This window comes from Chrysoperla carnea, chromosome 5 (genome assembly GCF_905475395.1).
Source record: "Chrysoperla carnea chromosome 5, inChrCarn1.1, whole genome shotgun sequence".
In the NCBI taxonomy this organism is placed as follows: Eukaryota; Metazoa; Arthropoda; class Insecta; order Neuroptera; family Chrysopidae; genus Chrysoperla; species Chrysoperla carnea.
Window position 1 is genome coordinate 40,942,469 of NC_058341.1, and position 18,663 is coordinate 40,961,131.

Below are 18,663 nucleotides of genomic sequence, written 5' to 3' on the forward strand. Positions count from 1 at the left end.
TCACGTCCAATATTTATTATTTGCAGCGGCAGCATGATATTGCTGTTGCATTGTAAACATATCATAATTGTTATCATGATGCATCATTGCAAAATTAATTTGATTCCATTGTTGATGTGCTGTGGACATTGCTGAAGCCGGAGGAACAGTACCATTGTTAGAATGATTTTGCGATGAGATTGTATCCATTAAAACATTTGAAGTTTGACTGGTATTGTTATTATTATTATTATTTAATCTAAGTTGTTTCTCTTCTTTAATTAAAGATGGTGTTAATTGTACTTTATTACTTGAAGGTAAACCACTAGATGGTATTGCAGACGATGTAGACGATGATGTGTGTGTTACTGGGAATTGATGATGTGAATTACTGTTATGATGATCAAAGTATGGCGTTAATGATGATGGAGTATGTTGATGATGGTGATGATGATTTTCTTGATGAATTACTGAATTACTATTTGTTGATGATGCAAATGATGATGTTAACATATTATAATTTGCAGCAAATTGTGTATTACGCCAATCGGCAGCCATTTGTTGCGCTGTTGTACAATTTGGATCGGATAATGTTGTATTTGTGTTGGTTGGATATTGACATGACATATTTGGTATACCATGATGCAAAGGTGCAAAGCCTGATAAACTTGAAGAGGATGAGGTAAGTCCACTTGTATGTTTACGTAATCGTGCACGTCGATTTGAAAACCATACCTGAAAATCGTTAAACACTTTTGAAATATTGATTTAAATATTGAAAATTTAATATTACATTTAGTTAGTTTGGCAGCGTCTTATTGTAACAATTTTTCGATTTCGATCCTCTTTAATGGTGCTGCTCGATGCAATTTATACTTCATTTCACAGCAGAGCTCGACCTCCACTAAATGGCTAATTAATGTACGAATTAATGGGGTATCATTGCGAATTATTGGAGTATCGAAGGACATTAAACGGAAAGATTATCCAAGATTAGGCACATACTCATCCATTTAAGATCTCAGTAACCAGACTAATCGTCCACAAAAGAAACTCCTACTATTTTTATGTTATGGCACAGTGGTATGTAATTTTGGTGCAAACATCTGTCGATAGGTGACCTACGATCGTTGAATTGGATTTTTTTAAGCATACATACTACAAGAAACTAAGCAAACTCACTAGTCTTCAAGAACCTTAATTAATCTCCTCCAGACATTTAAAGAGCAAAAGAAACCTAGCAAAACTTTAAATTAAACCGAAATAGCTTTAATTTTTGATGCCAGCAAACAAGTGAACATTTTAAATATTTAAACGTATGTTGTAATAAAATCTACTAGTTTCCTATTCTTTCTTACCTGAATTCTGGCTTCAGTCAAGCCGGTTTGTTGTGCTAATTCTTCGCGTGTATACACATCAGGATATTGTGTGCGTGCAAATGCACGTTCCAATGCCTCTAATTGTTCCCCGGAAAATGTAGTACGTGATCTGCGCTGTTTACGTTTTAACGGTATACCAGGTTCTGATTCCGTGTCACTGTCATCTTCCACACGACCTGAAATTAAATTATTCGAATTAAAATAATAATAATGGTAGATCTATTTTTCATTTGTGCCCGAATATTAAGTCGCAATTGGGTGAAGGGCTAAGCTTCTTAGTAAGTAATAAGCCTAATCTCAATGTATTTGGAGGCAATGTGCTGTTTATCAATCAAATTTGTAATTAAACAAATAATATCCATGCAAAATTTAGCTTGAACAATAGCAAACTAATTTTCATATCTGCTCACTAAATATGAAACTAACAGAATCGAAGACATTTTGATCTGAAAAATTGTTGTATTTTACGGACATTTATTTTCGTTTGAATTTTTTGTGGTTTTCAATCAAAACAATTAGAATTTATGTACACTCATAGTTTTACATAAAAATTCGGGTCCTAGAATTCTGAGTTTAAAAAGATTATTTCAGTTTGGGTATACTAGTGATTGTTCCGACAACCTCAAAAAGTAAAGATTGTGATTCATAAAGGTACATACAATTTTGAATGTGAAATTGTTTAGAAACGAAGCCGGAAGATAAACACTGCATATTTAGAATTCTTTATACATATCGAGCATTTTTTTATGTGCTCCAGTGGACATATTTTTGTGTAGTAATTATTTCTTGTGTTGGGTAATGTGCAGTACCTCTCGTCATTTGTACCGAGAATCATTCAGAAAGATATAAATGAGACAGCAACTCTATGAGGATAAAGTTTACTTCCCAAAAAGTAAGCAACCGATATAAAGATTGTCTATATGCAGTTGTTTTAAGTAAAATAGAAAATTTTTGTGGCCACAACAAAAATTTTTGTCTCTAGGTATTGCTCATTAGTTTGCAAGTTGGCTTTTGTGTTTTGTGTTTTAAATAACATTCTACCTAAATCGCGTTAGTCGTATTTGAATTAGCCTTACATATTTCAGTTAAGCTTGAAAAACGCATCTTCATTTACTTTGGATCAAGCAACATAATGTACCAACGATCAATGATAATAATTTCGTAATAAATTTCACAACTACCTTCTCCTTTGTTACGTCCTGTTCAATCCTGTTCAGTTACTAGATGTTCAGAGATGAGAATGTTTATCAGAGAAAAATTAAGAAAAGTTTCAATACGTATCTACATTTATGCTTCTAGGTAATACACTCTCTCCTACTAATCGAATAACATTAATAAAATGTTATAACAACGGTTTAGTTTATAATATTAAATTAAATTTGTATCATTATCATTACATGGTTAATTATTAACCGATTAATGACTGTCAAAAGTGATTTGATGTATAAATTCTTGTCCAAAATGATGATGATCTCTAAAAAGAAAATATTTTGATCTGATCAAATATTAAGTTGAAAGTTGTTTTAGAACGTTCAAGTGTCAGTACTAACATCATACAAAATTTTAAATTCGTTTTTACATAACTTTTCCACCAGTGGAAATTTGACTAAAACATTTGTTGTTCATGAATGCATTCCAACAGAGTGTTCGATGAATTTGTTAACAGATTTTGAAATTCAATTGTCAATTAAATGATAAAATTTTTCTAAGGAGGGTTTGAAGGATGGTTTAATTATTTTTCAAACACTTCTTACAAGAAAATTCGAATTTGAACAGAAATGTGGCGTTTCAAAAACACAAACCGCTTGTTTTATTCTGTACAACCAGACTCGGATTGAATTTTTGAACCAGTACATATTATTATTCGCGTATAATTATTGAATTTCAATCCTCCCACAAGAAATTTTGAATCTTTACGTTTGTGTCCATAAAATCGCTGCGTTATTTGAAGTCTGTTTTCAATTCCTATTGAAAATTCAATTGGCTTTCACTTTTCTGCCCATCCAGTAGGAATTCTTCACCTGAAGTGATTAAAATAATTTAGTCAACATTCCCATTGGTATGCATGTAAGAGGTAATTTCAAGGCTCTTTGAGCACATATCTCCAGCCATCCTTTGTTCAAATGAGGTGCAATTTGATATGTATGTAAGGTTGTACAATAAGCGTATAGAATTGGCCTGTCACCAAATTGAGTTTGAGAGTTTTTTGTCTGAAAATCGAGTGAATGTTAAGGAACGTTAGTGATCGAGCTCTGCTGTTCACTATTTTTGATTTTTTATGGCTGTTGTCTCCGTACAATATTTTTAAAATGTTGTTATAATATTCTTTTTAACTCTAATATACATACATCAGGTATCTATATGATAAATAATAATAATAGACATCTGTGATTCTGTATATAATAGACATCTCTTACACTACCTATACTCTAAATATAATTGTTTCTGTTATACAATAAATTTAAATAACTGAGTAATTATATCTCAAGAATGAAGTGGTCATTCTGTGTGTGTGTTTTTTTTTTAAGCTCAGAACAAATGCCTGAATGCTCAGTTAGTTTTTTGAAAATATTTTATATTTAATTTTTTTTTAGAATTAAAAAGTTTGTTAAAAACACAACAAAACACAACTTTTCCTATGCTCCCTATGTTAATTGTCAGAACTCTAATTGAATTTACCTCCAGTTAGTCAATGAACTTCAAATTATTATGGTAAATGTATTACTATATGTTTAATAAGTATACATAAATTTAGAATTTTCTGTCGATATGCCCATAGCGAGACAACTACCTTAAATTCGAATTAGGGTTTATTTTCTATCCCTATTCAATGGTCAGACTTATGCATTGATTAATCCGATACAGGCATCCAAATCATCCAACTGGTGGTATCTACGACTGATGCTGTTATAATAAACGATACCACACACTGCTGGATGTATTTGATATTGATTACATCTCATTTGTAATGTTGATAAGTTTTTAAAAAATAAAATAAAAATTATTTAAAAAATAATTCACTATTTATCTCGTGGTGTAAAATTTATGTGGATCTCATAAATTATACTTTTTAATTTAGAATCTTTTTCTTTTTTAGTATTAACATTTTGGATCTCGTTTGGTATGCGTTTATGTGGCATATTAGTTTACCTAATGAATAACTAGGATGTTTAATAGGTACACTATAAGTATGAAGTGTTGAATCAATCTTAAGATATTTGTTATTGAAAGTTACCAATTTTTGTATAGTAACTTACAATTTTTTAAAAGTTACTCAAGCGAAATAGAAAGTAAAATTTCCCCTACGTGCACGTAGTACACGACATCATGACAACGATAAGTCTCCGGTGAAAGGACCCCGCAATTCTAGATAGGTAAAACACTTTCTGTGAAACTTTTTCTAACCCAACCTTAAATGCTGTTTGATCATTCTGATCAAAAACTCTCACGGCCACAAAACTTTTTAACGATTAGTTTTCGAGTTTCAGGCGGTTACGAATATATTATAGTTTTAATATCTGACAAGAAAAATGGCCTTCTGTGAAACTCTTTCAAACTACCCCCAAAAATTTTCTTCAGATCAAAAACCCTCACGATTACAAAACTTTTTAACTAGATCCAAAGAACATTTGAGGGTGAGTTAGAAAAGGTTTCACAGAAAGCCATTCTCCTATCTAATATTACGAAGTCCTTGGGTGTTAAATTCTTTTGTTAGTTTTATGAAAGGAATCTGACATGTTATTTAAAAAATAATTTACTTATTTCTTCCAATTTTTAACCCTTGACGCAAAAAGAGGGGTTTTATAAGTTTGATCGCTATGTGTGTGTGTCTATCTGCCTGTCTGTGTGCAGCCTGTTGCAACGTAGCACCTGAACGGATGAACGGATTTTAATTTTTGGTTGTTGTTTGAATGGCGATTTAATTCACTTTGGAGAGAGCTACAAGTAAAATAGAAAAAAGAGTATTTTTTAAATTTTGTAATTTTCATTTGTTGAAAATTGATATAATTGTATATTTCGAAATTAAAAATGAAATTAGAAATTTTCATCTTTGGAGTTTATCAGTCTGAAAGAAATTTTTCTTTTTAGTATAGATCATTAATATCCATTGATTTACATTAATTGTTGCTACAGAGGCTCAACATTTTTGATTTTGAGAATACACACAGCGATGTACAGGAGTTGTGTAGGATAATTCTAGCCCTAGGAAATTGTGTAATTGAAAAATTCTTACTAATTTAATATTTAATAACAAATTTAAAAAATTTAATAATTAGTTTCTTTCTTTAGAAGCGAGTGGATAAGAAATATTGATCATAAGGTTTTTATTTAAATTTCTCATTTAATCTGGTAACATCTGCTCGCAGAGATTACCATTCTGTGAAAAATCTGGTCGCAGAGCGTATCTCGAGGCTTTCAATGTAAAATTTTTTAATTTTTTATCAAAAATAAGTTTTAACAAATTTTCTGAAAGAAAAAAGAAAACTATCTATTGGTGTGTGATTGAGAAACTTTAAACATGCAAGAACAATCCTCCAAAGACGGGATGCATAAAATTTTGAATTATTGTAAAAATGTGAAAACCTTTTTGGGCAATTATAAAAAATAGAGTAATTTTTTTGTTAATTTTAATGAGCATTTTATTACCAAAAAAATTACGAAATTCGTATTTATTTGAAGGTTATCATTTTCAATCTGTTTAAATATATGCATTACTAGATCCTAGTAAAGCATCTACATCTACATCCTAGGTAATTTTGACATAAATCCATTTTATTTATACGTATTATTTGTTTATTTGAAGATAAGGTGTTGTTAGCTTAATGGATTTGTAATTTGAGCTTCACGAAGCTGACATCTCGAGAACTCGAAATGGATTTCTACCGATGGAATCGTTTCCGACATGGTAAAATTAGCCTGTAGCGATTTTTTAATGAAAATTGGAAGAAAGCATTATACATTTTATAAAATTTTTTCTATTTTCTTAAGGCCCCCTTGAAAAAAAATGTGGAATAACTGAAAAATTTGTTATTATTAATTTCAATAAAAATAATTAATTAAGGTAACTTTACAGAAAAATCAGATTTATCGTATTGTTTGCCTGTTTCAAAATATGACATTGTAAGTGGATTTTAAATGCTAACGTTCCTCGATTTGGTAGGTCTAGCCAGCTTTTGGTTAGTATTAAAGTGTTATAGTTTGATTAGAGAAGAAATTTATTGAAAAGTTACAACAAATGCAAGTTAGAAAAAAAACGTTTACATATAAATATATATATCCACCAGAGAGAGTATCAAATATCAATAAAAGTTGTAAATGTTTCATCTATAGCTATACCCGTCGGAGGAAACTTGTTTTGTTGCTACTGATACATGAACACAATCAGTGGGCCATATATATTCACATATATAATGGTCAGTATTGTGTCATGTGAAGTTTGCGGCTTGTTATACAAGGTGCTTGTGGGGCGGTACACCTTTGGCGGCACTTATGTCATATAGACCACCCTCTTAGGGGTTTCTAACCTGGATACATATATATACAGTGATATATTATACTATACCAGTCAACAGTTTCTATTTCTATAATATATAATATTAAAAAATTTGTTTCTTTTTGTTGTGTGTATATGTTTATTCTTTTCGTATAACATAGTTGACACTATTTACACTTGTGTGAGCAGAAAATATCCAGTATTTATTAAAACGTAATAGCACTATCCTTTTCTACCCACACTGAGTGTGCTACGCCGAGACAAAAAGAACAGAACACGGTCTGTGTAAATCTTTAATACATTTTTATGTGTTATATTGATTCATATTCTTCTATAAATATAATTGGACATTTTTTAGCCTTCATTTAATAAATTGTCAATTTATTTATAGTATGCATTTGGGGGATATTTTATTTTAAAGGCCACCCAAATTTCGTCAAAGTCCAAATGCAAAGGAAGCAAGTAATAATGCCTAAAGTTTTTCTAATAATTAGAATATAGTAAATGTTGAAATAGGAAAATTATACTGATAGTGTTATACTTTTTTTTGTCATATTTCCCGCAAAAATATTGACTTACGCACTGTTCGAAGGTCAACCGGGAGCTTAAATTGGGTATATAGAGCTGTTTACAAGGCAAAACGATGTTATAAAAGTGGCGATTGATTTCAGAAATTTGAAGACAAATCTTAAGGAAAAAACTAATTGGTGTTAAGAAAATACTTTTTGAGGGTGCTAATTTTTTCTTACGCTTAATTTATGTCGAAATATCATCGTTTTTTGCGATTTTAAAGGCTTTTACTCACCTCTCTTTACAGTCCTTCAATACATGAAAAAAAATTCCACTCAATAAATGAGCATCGTATTCATACGCTTCGTTGTTCACGAGTTTTTTCCTAATAGATCGTTTTTTTTCTAAAATAACGTCAGATTAAGGTAGTCTAATGTTTTGCTTCAGGCTCAAAAGGGGCTGATAAGTATATCAGTTTTGCCTAGAAACAGGAAAATTTTCTGGGTTTTCGTGTAGCTAATGTATTGTTTTCCATTTACGACTATCAAGCACATTTAGATGAACTTTTTGATAGAACTTGGGATTGGAAAACAATGAGCCACAAAAACATTGACATATGGTCTGTGAATGGTCAAGTTACATAAACTACAAGAAAAAATTCAACATGAACATTTAAATATGTTAAAAATGTCAAATCGGCGCAAATTTTTCGTTATGAAGACAGAAATACTTTTATATCCCTTCCAAGACAAGAGTGAGCATGAAAATTATATCAAATATCAGCTTTTTACTAGTGAACCAAGAGTCGAATTAGGTAAAATGGATCTTCTTTGGTAAAGCTAAAAATTTTCAGCATAATACTTTACCAAAACCTCATTCAACCGTGGAGCGAGGTTGTATTACGTTCTTCAATTCAATACTATCAATGTATTTCATGATATAAAAGTAGCCTTATGTATTTCAAAAAATATTTGAATGTCCCGGCCCTAATTTTAATATAAATTTCAAATTTTAATTAGTTTCATATGCACTAAAATTTAAAACCTGAAATAGCCGCCCTTTGCTCTTAAATATGCAGGTTTTGTTAAAAATCATTATTACAAAATACGAATTGGCGGAAGCGCATGTCAGCATATTAAAGATATATCCATTGGTAATTAATTTTAATACACTCTGCGCTTCCACCAAAATCATAATCATATTGGTTTGTGTTTCACTTCAGAGGTTTTTAAACTTTGTAAACTTAACTTTTATATAAAAATTAAAGGAGTAGACGGCTGTATGTCTGTTGGATTTAGTAACCGACGAAACAGGAGGTGGTTCTCAAATCAACCTGTATATATTCTTCTTATGTATGACTCTTTTAGTTCGATTTCAATAATTATTTCTTTATTAGGTCGGATATATCTCGAAGTTGGTACCATATACATTTGAAAAAAATTTCGCCCATAAGGGTGGGACAATATGGAATATATTAATTGTTCACCTACTGAATTTTAATCTGTGAACAGATTCTGATACAACTTCACCGATTTCTCCACCAATTATGGGCAGATTAAAAATTTTTTTTTTTGAAAGGATAGACTCTCCAGGTAATCTCATAATTGGTTCATCAAAATCGGTTCAGTAGTTTTAAAGATATGGGCTAATACGTGTAACTTTGTCTTGTACGCACAAAGGTACCTAAATTCACTAAAAAGTATAAAATAAAAATTTTTGATAAAAAATAGAATCGATGAAAAATACACAAAGAGTAAAAAATAATTTTTTAACTATAATCAATATTTTCCTTGTGAGCAACGACGCTTTTAAGTTGACGCTCACCATATTCTTAGCTAAAACTTGATTCATCCCTCACAAGAACATTATTGGTTAGATTCGGTACTATAGACAATTATTTTTTTACTTTTTTGTGCTTTTTGCAAAAAGTTGTCATTGAAGATAAAATTTTTAGCGTAAATTATTAGTAAATTTTTTTCATAATTCATATGCATAATTCGATCTCAGTTTAGTGTTTTAAAAAAAGTAATGAGTTTATTACAAATAAAAACTTATTTACATCTTGATTCTATTTATAATATATGAAAACGTATTATTAACAAGACCAGACCAAAATTATATATTTAAAGTATATATATTTTAAATGAAAACCGTGAATAATTAATATATTTTTAATATAATATTTTAAGTAAGTAACGTTAATGTCATCATAATATGAAACGACATTTATGATTTTAGTTGAGAGATAACAGAACGAAAAGAAAAACAATGTTCAGGTGTGGATCCAGAAGCGCACTAGAAGGGTGTATAAAACTAGAATATTAATTTTAATAAAATTAATAATTAAAAAAATTAAAAATCTGAAATGAAAGCAATAAGTGCAGTAGTTTACATGTAGTGACTCCAATATTCGGGGCTCATTATTGGGAAAATTCGATCTCTGGTCTAGATATTATTGAACCCCGACTGTTAAAATTGCTATGTAAACTACTGGACCTATTTCTTACTTTTCAGATTTTATTTAAGCAATCGAGTTTTTTTTATATTATTATTTATTTCATTTTAAATTTTTTAGTGCTCCAGCACTAAAAAAACCCTCTAATTATACTATATTAAAACTTCTAAATCAATTTATTATTCCAAACGGAATTTTATTATATAACTTCTATATATTTTTGTAATCCTCTTTTAATTTTCTTTATTTTGATCCTACTCGATAGTTTTGGTAAATATTTTTTATTAAAATATTACTATTTCATGCCAAAAAACCGCGATTTTTTTGTTCAAACACTTATTTAAGGTCACTTGGGTTTGTTTATACGAATGTAACGATACCTTAACTGTCGAAATTTATCGAGCTATTAGAAATGTAAAAAAGAAATTTAGAAACATGCATACAAGATAAGCGGGAAATATAACCACTCCTTGACAGTAGGATAAAAAGTTGAAACCTATGGATTTCCTTAGTTCAACCTCGAATAATATTAGCGCTTGAGAATAACAGTGGCTTCTATTTTGAGTTTAAAAACTATTCAATACTTACATAAAACGGTTAATCGAAAATAGGACTTTTCCACGAATTTTGAATAAAACTCAGATAGGATAAAATTGGGAAATCCACATCTTATTACCTTTCTTTTCAATCGAAGTGCCTGCTTGTCTGCTTTTTTGTTAAACAAATTTTGGATCAATTTTTAACCCATTTGATCCAACCAGTCGAGTTGAAATTTTGCAGACAGATTCGTGGTGATCGATAAGAAAAATTTCGTTTAAAAAAAGTTCAATTATAGTTTAATTTTGGATTTTTCGAAATTTTAACGGAAAGAAACGGAGTATAATAAAAACTTTGTTTTTATGGGTTAGTTTCTTCACATACTCAATTATATGTAATTTAATCATTAAGAATCATTGTACTCTATACTCTTAGAAAGTTTTATTGAAAGCCATACTGCTTTGTTTTGATAAAAGGGTATATCCCAAAAAATTTTAGAATATTTAGTAGTAAAAGTATCTCTATTTTAAAAGAAAAAATTGAAAAAATCGATGAAAAATTAAACAAATTTTAAAGTTTTTTCGAAAAACAAATATAAAAATAAATACGAATAAATGAAGCATAGGGAAAAAATGATTCAAACCAAAGTTTCAATTGTTTGACCAGAAAAAAAGAATCCGCTAAAAATATGGGTTTCCATTAAAAAAAAAATTAAATTAAATTGACCTGCTTTTGACAAAAAGAAATGTATATTCCTTTTCAAATGACAAAACATTTATTAAAAATGTATCGACAAAAGCTGTAAATGTGACAACAAAATCTTAAATGTTCAGGAAATTGGAATTATCTTATAACTAGGCATCACTTCCTTTATCAAACTCATTTCAAAATTAATAAAATAGTTATAATAAAGTTGATTTTGGTAAAACGTTGGCCGTATATTCATTAATAACAGAATGTCCCCTTCTAGGTACGCACCAGAATTATTTAAAATAATTTATTAGTTTTGAATGCTCAGACTGTAGTCAAGTTTATTTATTTTTTGCATGTCAATTTTCGTAAAATCCAAGAAGTCTATCTTCCAAAATCTTGAGTAACTTAAAAAAACTGGAACACTTTTTGATGGTATCTGAAATCTGGATATTCTCGAAGGACAATTTAGGTATATGACTTTTACGGCACACCAAAAGCGATACTAATTGGAAGAAACTATATTGATTATATACAATTGATTATTGTTAAAAAAAATGGTTAATAATATCAACAACAAAAAATTACTTTGTTCGGGTTAAACTGAAGTCAGCATTAAAGTACCGACAATATTCTTACACTTTCACCATTATAGAGATCCAATACAAGGTACATTAATTTTGTTTAAAGATAAAATATTTACAAACATCATATTATTCAATATTCAATTGTTGCTGCCGACCTTTCGATATAATTGTCCATTTTATTATAAATATCAGGAAGTTCACAAAGCGTGTGAAAACCTTATAACATTGAAATAAATGTTACTTTTTCAGTTTCTGGTAGAAAGTTCTTATATTTAGTCTCGAAAATCGTAACAAAAATTTAACAATATCGTTAACGGTTTGAAGTGTTACAAAATTGTAAAAACATTTTAAAAATGTATGCAGATATGTATTTCTATGGTTAAAATTGTTTCCCGCAATATATCTCCCGAAAAAATAATATAAAGCGAGTGGATTTAGGAAAAAATAGATCGAAAAATTTCTGTACTTGAATGGCATTTTTGAACACAAGGGCTAAAATCTTCCGAACCCAACCAATTCCTCTATAGTCGATAAACTCAACCCAACCAACTCGCAATTACAACAATTCTCCGGGTCTATAAAATTTTCGGTATACTTATTCCAAGTGATAATAAGTACACAATTGTGACTAAAATACTTTCTTTTTACTTATAGGCAATTATATTTCAGAAATGTTTTACAAATTACATAATGAACAAAATTAAATCTTAATATTACTTCTCTAGTTCAAGGAAGAGTTTAGGAAGATCCCATGTGGAAAGGAAATAACAGGCTAGAAAAAAAAAAAATTATATATAAGATTAGAAAAGTTTTGGTTTACTTATATTAATAAAATGGAAATATTCATCATAAGCAAAGTTTTAGAAAATAAATTAAAGTTCAATTTTCGATTTTAATATCTTATTAATTAAGATGTTACAAGATAGGTGTCAAACAAGAGCTCACATAAGCGCAAAACGTAATTTTGAAAACTATTGTTTTGTGTTTTAAGGAGATTAGTTTACTCAAGATTTAAGTTTTAAGAATTTTTTTTTCGTTGTTTTAAGAAGATATAAGTTTTAAAAAGGTCAAAGAACTCCTTATGTTGATGTTCTAAAGATATCTCATTGATAATTGTATCATTATTTCAGACGTTTTAATACCTATAGCTACAGAAATCTACTAAGCTATAGATAACCCATAGAAACTCCCTGGGTATCATGACCTATCAATATTTAAGGTAATAAAACCAAGGATATTCTAAAAACGCAAGTATTTTTGGAAACAATCGAACTTCAAACTAAACAACATCTTAGGTTCTCAATCATTATTTGCGATCTGAATTTTCAAATAGGGTCTGATCTGTTTTCTAAAATTTGAGAAGTGTGTCTCTTTCTTGGAATCTAAAATTTAGTTGATGGTATAGATAATTTCAAAAAGATATTGACCTGATATCAGATTGGCATACCTGCCACGTTACTTGTTCAACTAATAAAAATTATCTATTTTGACAAATGCTTTAACAATTGATTTAGAAAAAAAAGATGATACAATTATTTTTGTGTATTGACATATACATACAAAAACTTAAAAAGGCGTCGGTAAAAATTTCTATAGTTAAAAAAATAACAGATAATACTCACAATTCAACAATAGTCAAAAATGTGAAAATATTACTTATTTTGTCAATTCAAATAATACGAAAAAAGTATACCGCTTCTATTGTTATGATACGGAATACAATGACTTTTGCGGCATTTTTTTTTTGTATATGGAAGGATTTTTGTATAAGTTAATTTTTTTTTTATTGCTGGAGATTATAATTTATAATCGTATTAAGTGTTCTTTTTAAACACACGGTATATATGTGATATGAAAATTTGTGAAAATTTTTATTTCAAATTATTCATGAAATAGGTTGACATAAAGTTTTATTAAGTGTATAAAAAAACAAAAAAAAATCGTTATCCTCTATATTCAAACTACGCTCAAATTACTACGACGCGATCGTACGAAAAGTCGTAGAATTACGGTTTCGGGTGATCACTTGGTCTTTCACAATTTACTGTTAGGGAAATTTGTTTGTTTATTTAAGTGGAAGTGAATTCGTTTTGTATCGTTCCAAATCACACTAATCTTATAGAAATTTGGTTTAGGTCAAATTTGCTTTTCAGTAAGATTTTGGAGACATCACGATTTTAAAAATCTCAACGTCTCAATAATCTAAATTCGTTGCGTTTTGCATTTTGCGTTGGGATTTTAATAATCCCTGCGAAAACTATTTTTGTTTCAAAATTTTTTTTATGTAGATATGTTGTTGAAAAGGATGAATAAATTGTACTCATTAAAACTTTTAATGCCAAGAACTGAAAATTCGCAATGGGAGCAAATTCTATCGATTTCTATTTCCCATAAGTATGAAGTCACTTACGAAAGTTTTTCATTGTGTGTTGATTTATAAGTTAAATAGAAATACCAAATCATTATGGTAATTATTGTTAACGTGTAAACGTACTTTCTCAAAGACTATTAATTGTTATTAAGTGCAGTTATGGTCTGATCATTTGCATACAAAATTGGTACATTAATTTTTGTTGCTTTAAAACGAAAATATGGTGAAAATTTGATTGAAGTAAGAGAAAATAAATTCGAAAAGGCGTGTATTGATGCTTCTTATTTGTTTCTACAATAAACCAAACAAGTGTTTAAGTGGATGTCATAAGAGTTTCGACGAAGTACTAAAATTTAAGTGGATGCCATAAGAGTTTCGACGAAGTACTAAAATCGCATGAATTACTTGGAGAAAGTTTGTCGAATTTGAATTCTGTGTAATAAGCGGAAAAATACTAGAAAAACATCAATTTACTATGTGTTAGATACTAAGAAAGTGTTTTTGTCACTTATAAAAACTTCTATATTAATTTTTTTTAAAGTTTCGGATTTTCTGATGTACAACGGTTTGGTAAAAATTTAATGGTGATTTGTGAGTTAACTACAAATTTTTTTTTAGCCCCCGACCCAAAAAAGGGGTGTTTTAGGTTTGACCGCTATGTGTGAGTGTGTGTCTGTCTGTCTGCATTATAGCGCCTAAACGGAGAAACCGATTTTTTTTTTGAATAGTAATTTAATGGAGAGTACTCTTAGCTATGTTCAAGGGCGGCTTTGGGGGTTCCGTACCCGGAACAGAAAAAAAATAGGCAATTAACTTCCAAATCGGTTCAGTTTGGCGAAGGTTCTAAGGGAAAAGGTATTTTAATGAAGAGAGTTCTTAAATATGTTTCGAGTGCGAGTTTAGGATTCCGTTCCCGAAAAATCGGGGTTTTTTTAAATTTCACTTGTATATCAGATTTGATGAAAACTTTAAAATTATCTTAGTAAGAATGCAGTTTTTCGATTATTCTTTCATATAGAAGTCATTTGAAGGTCTGTTATCCACTCTTTTTTTGTTTTCATTTGGCATTTGGCACTGCGGAGAATGTAAATGAAACCACAAGTGAAATGTTCTGGCATATTTGACAGTAATCTCATCGAGACATGTAATGTGTGTATGTGTTTTTTTATAAGTTGATATGTGATTTTGTTTTTAATATAAATTCTAAAGAACGGTTTTATATTACTTAAAAAAAGCTACACGACAGACATTATGTACAGATTAATAAAATGTCTAAGTTTGACAAATTAATAATCAAATATTAAAAAAATGTCTTCTTGTGTTGTTACAACAACACTACCAAAATTGACTTTTCTTGCAAAATCATTTTCATTCAAGTCTTCTTCGTACAATTTTTATATTATGGGGTATGTCAGATTTTAATAATCAAAATTTCAGTTTACCGTAATTTTCGAATTATTTATAGATTAGAATTCGATATTCTCTTTTCTCATTTGGATTTATAATAATCTTGCTTTTTTTCCAAGAAAAAATTAAACTTCAATGGAAAAGTAAATTGGATCCACAATATTAGATGGAAAGGTGGCTTTCAGTGAAACTTTTCTTTAACCACACTAAAATTTTCTTCGGATCATTCTGATCAAAAGCTCTTCCTGACACAAAATTTTTTGACGAGTAGTTTTCGAGCTACGTTCAATCAAAGCTACGAATATATTACAGTTTTAGTATATGGCTAGGAAAATGGAGATTTGTCAAACCACCTCCAAAATGTTCTTCTGATCGTTTTAATCAAAAACTTTCACAGCAATAAAACTTTTAACCGAATAGTTTTCGAGATACGGGCGATCAAAGCTAATTATAAAAAGTGATAAAACTTTTTTATCGACAAAATACTGTTATTTTTATATTCAATTTCTACAATATTTTTATAAGGAGTGATTTTTGGATGGGGCAGCTAAATTTTGGTTTTGCCCCGGGACATCTTTCAGCTCTGCCCAAGTTCCAGTCATTTGTGTGATTTAATAATAAATAAGGAGTAAACAATTTAAAATACTATAAAATTACTCAATTCGATCACGAACATCGATACATTTTCTGAAAAAGCCAGATTTTCTTTGATTTTTTGGATTTTTATTTGTATAATGTAATAATAGGAAATCGAAATTATCTGCATTTTTATCAATAACGAATTGTAGTCAACGAAATCACAAAAACTTCAGCTTTGGTTTGTAGTGCAGTTAATTTTGTTGTTCATCGAATTCACAAACAAAAATAAATGTCCTATTTACAAATCACCGGTCTTTGTATATAGGTGGGCATCGTTCAAATACATATGTTTAATATTTAGCATGTAATTTACCAATAAATTTAGGGAGGTAACATATATTATTCATGCATTGCGGTAAAAATCTTACATAAGAGTCTCAAATTACGTTCTACTTTCATACAATTTGTCAGATTATCTTTCACTCATAATTATGAGTTTTCTTGAAAACATTAACGCCGTATTAAAAAACAAAATTTCTGACGTTCTCAATTACTTTAGAAACCAAACTTTACAAAAACAAAGGCTGGCCTATAAGTAATATTAATAGTGGGAGTCTTTGGATGCGAAAATAAAAAACGACAGTTTCTATTGCCATCTGGAGCCGTTAATTTATATTTGTTTTTTGTTAAGATATATAGATATACTAGCGGCCCCGACGGACGTGGTCCCGTAAAAACGTAACTCCAATTCATGAATACCTATACTACGTTTAGCCTGTCCGCTAAACCCATCCCGCTAAACCCCAATTTAACTCCTATTTATTGGAGTGGCCTGACCTTCGACCTTTGGCCTGACCTTTGATAGTAGAGGTCGCTGCGCTCGCATATGGCTCTAATAAATGCCTATTGACAATACCTGAATACTATTAAAAATACATAGTACACATAGTATACATAATGTGATATGATTTATATGCGCTCCCACCATTTAATGAAATTTCATTTTTTTGGTACGGAGCCCTCAAAAACAGTTGTACTGGACCAAATTGTAAATCTAAACCATTCTCGAATCTCCACGAACACACACAAAAAATTTCATCAAAATCGGTCCAGCCGTCTAGGAGGAGTTCAATTACATACACACGCTCACAAGAAATATATATATTAAGATAACGCATGAAATTGAATTTTTGTACCTGAGAGCAATATAACCTAAATAACTCTTTCGTTTCTTGAAAAATATTGTTATCTATGAGACCGGAAATCTATGAAACTGCAGGAGCTTATTTAACTGTTTATTAACATATTTTAAAATGTTTATTTCATTTGACATTACGAACCATGTAATTATATAAAAATAATAATAATGACACTTAAACTTGTTCGTAAATTACGAAGTGATTATTATGTTATTAACGAAATCATTTAAATATGAATTGCATTTATATTCTCATTTAATAATAATAATATTAATAATAATTATTGATAAATAAATACAGTAGAGTTTCGATAATTGAGACTCAATAAAAACCCGGGATATTCCGATTTCTGGATTTGTTCCGTTAATTTGAATTTTATGGAAAAATTCATCATATTAGATGTATATACACAAAAATTATATCATTATTGAGTGATTGATACAGTGGTGTGGAAAGTACGGGCGGGCGAAAAATGTTACTGGTCGAAAAATGTTCTAAGTTCCAATATGATTGTAAATTTTATGAAATCGATTCTATATTATAACACATAAAATTTCTAATTTATCATAAAGCAGAGAAATAAAACAGATACATTTTAGTAACAAATTTGTATTTTTATTTTGTTCAATTCATTTTTTATGTCATTTTCAGGGTATAATTTTACCGATTATCAGTGAAGAACTTAGAAGGCAGGGACTAACCAAACGTCTATAACTTAATATTTATATATAATCATTTTGCTATTATTTTTATAGATTCATTTTGCCATATAAAGCAGAATATCTACTCCTTTTCCCGGACTTTTGCGGCAGTGTTATTGAATTCCTCAAATTTTTTCTTAAGCGAAAATTACAGACGTCAAAAGTCTAAAGTACTCCTTTCTTGAAAACCTTCCCCCTCAACATAAGCATTGTATCCATCACAAAAATGAGAAAGCAGTCTACAATTTTTCAAGATATTAGAAAATTTTTCTAGCCAAAGCATTATTTTCGTATCAAAAAGTAAATAATCATCGGAATGATATAAGTATATTATTGTAGACCTATTCCATCCAGATATACTTTTCGTTAAAAGTTTTTGAAAAAATAAAAAGAACCAATTGCATATGCGTTATTATTAAATAATAATCCTCTTAAAATCGCCACATATATTCATTTAAATGTCATTTCTCTTACACACATATAATATGTGGTTCTTACATATAGCTTAGCTCTTAACGTGTGTTTCTTTTTACTGGAATGATCAAAGAAATTTTAACCGCTATAAACAAAAATATTTTTGCATTCATTCTTTTAGTTTGATGTTGTGTAGTAATATTACCCTTGAGTATTCGTTAATACAGTGTAGATTTAACATAAGATATATCTGTCTAAGATTCAACCTCGGTTTAAAGACTTTCAAAATTTGGGAAAAATAGTCACGAAAATTAAACGTGGAACTGGAAACGAAAATTCCTTGATATAATGATTATGTTAA

General features: G+C 29.4%; 1 protein-coding gene across 1 annotated transcript in view; it reads right to left on the minus strand.

The window, feature by feature from the left end:
- Positions 1-18,663, minus strand: part of LOC123301174 (protein gooseberry-neuro-like) — a 79,999-nt gene continuing 61,336 nt past the window's right edge. The window contains exons 4-5 of the mRNA XM_044883907.1: positions 1,338-1,534; positions 1-714 (exon numbers count right to left, since the gene is read on the minus strand). Of these exons, the coding sequence (XP_044739842.1) occupies positions 1-714; positions 1,338-1,534 (911 nt within the window). The remainder of the gene's footprint in view (positions 715-1,337; positions 1,535-18,663) is intronic.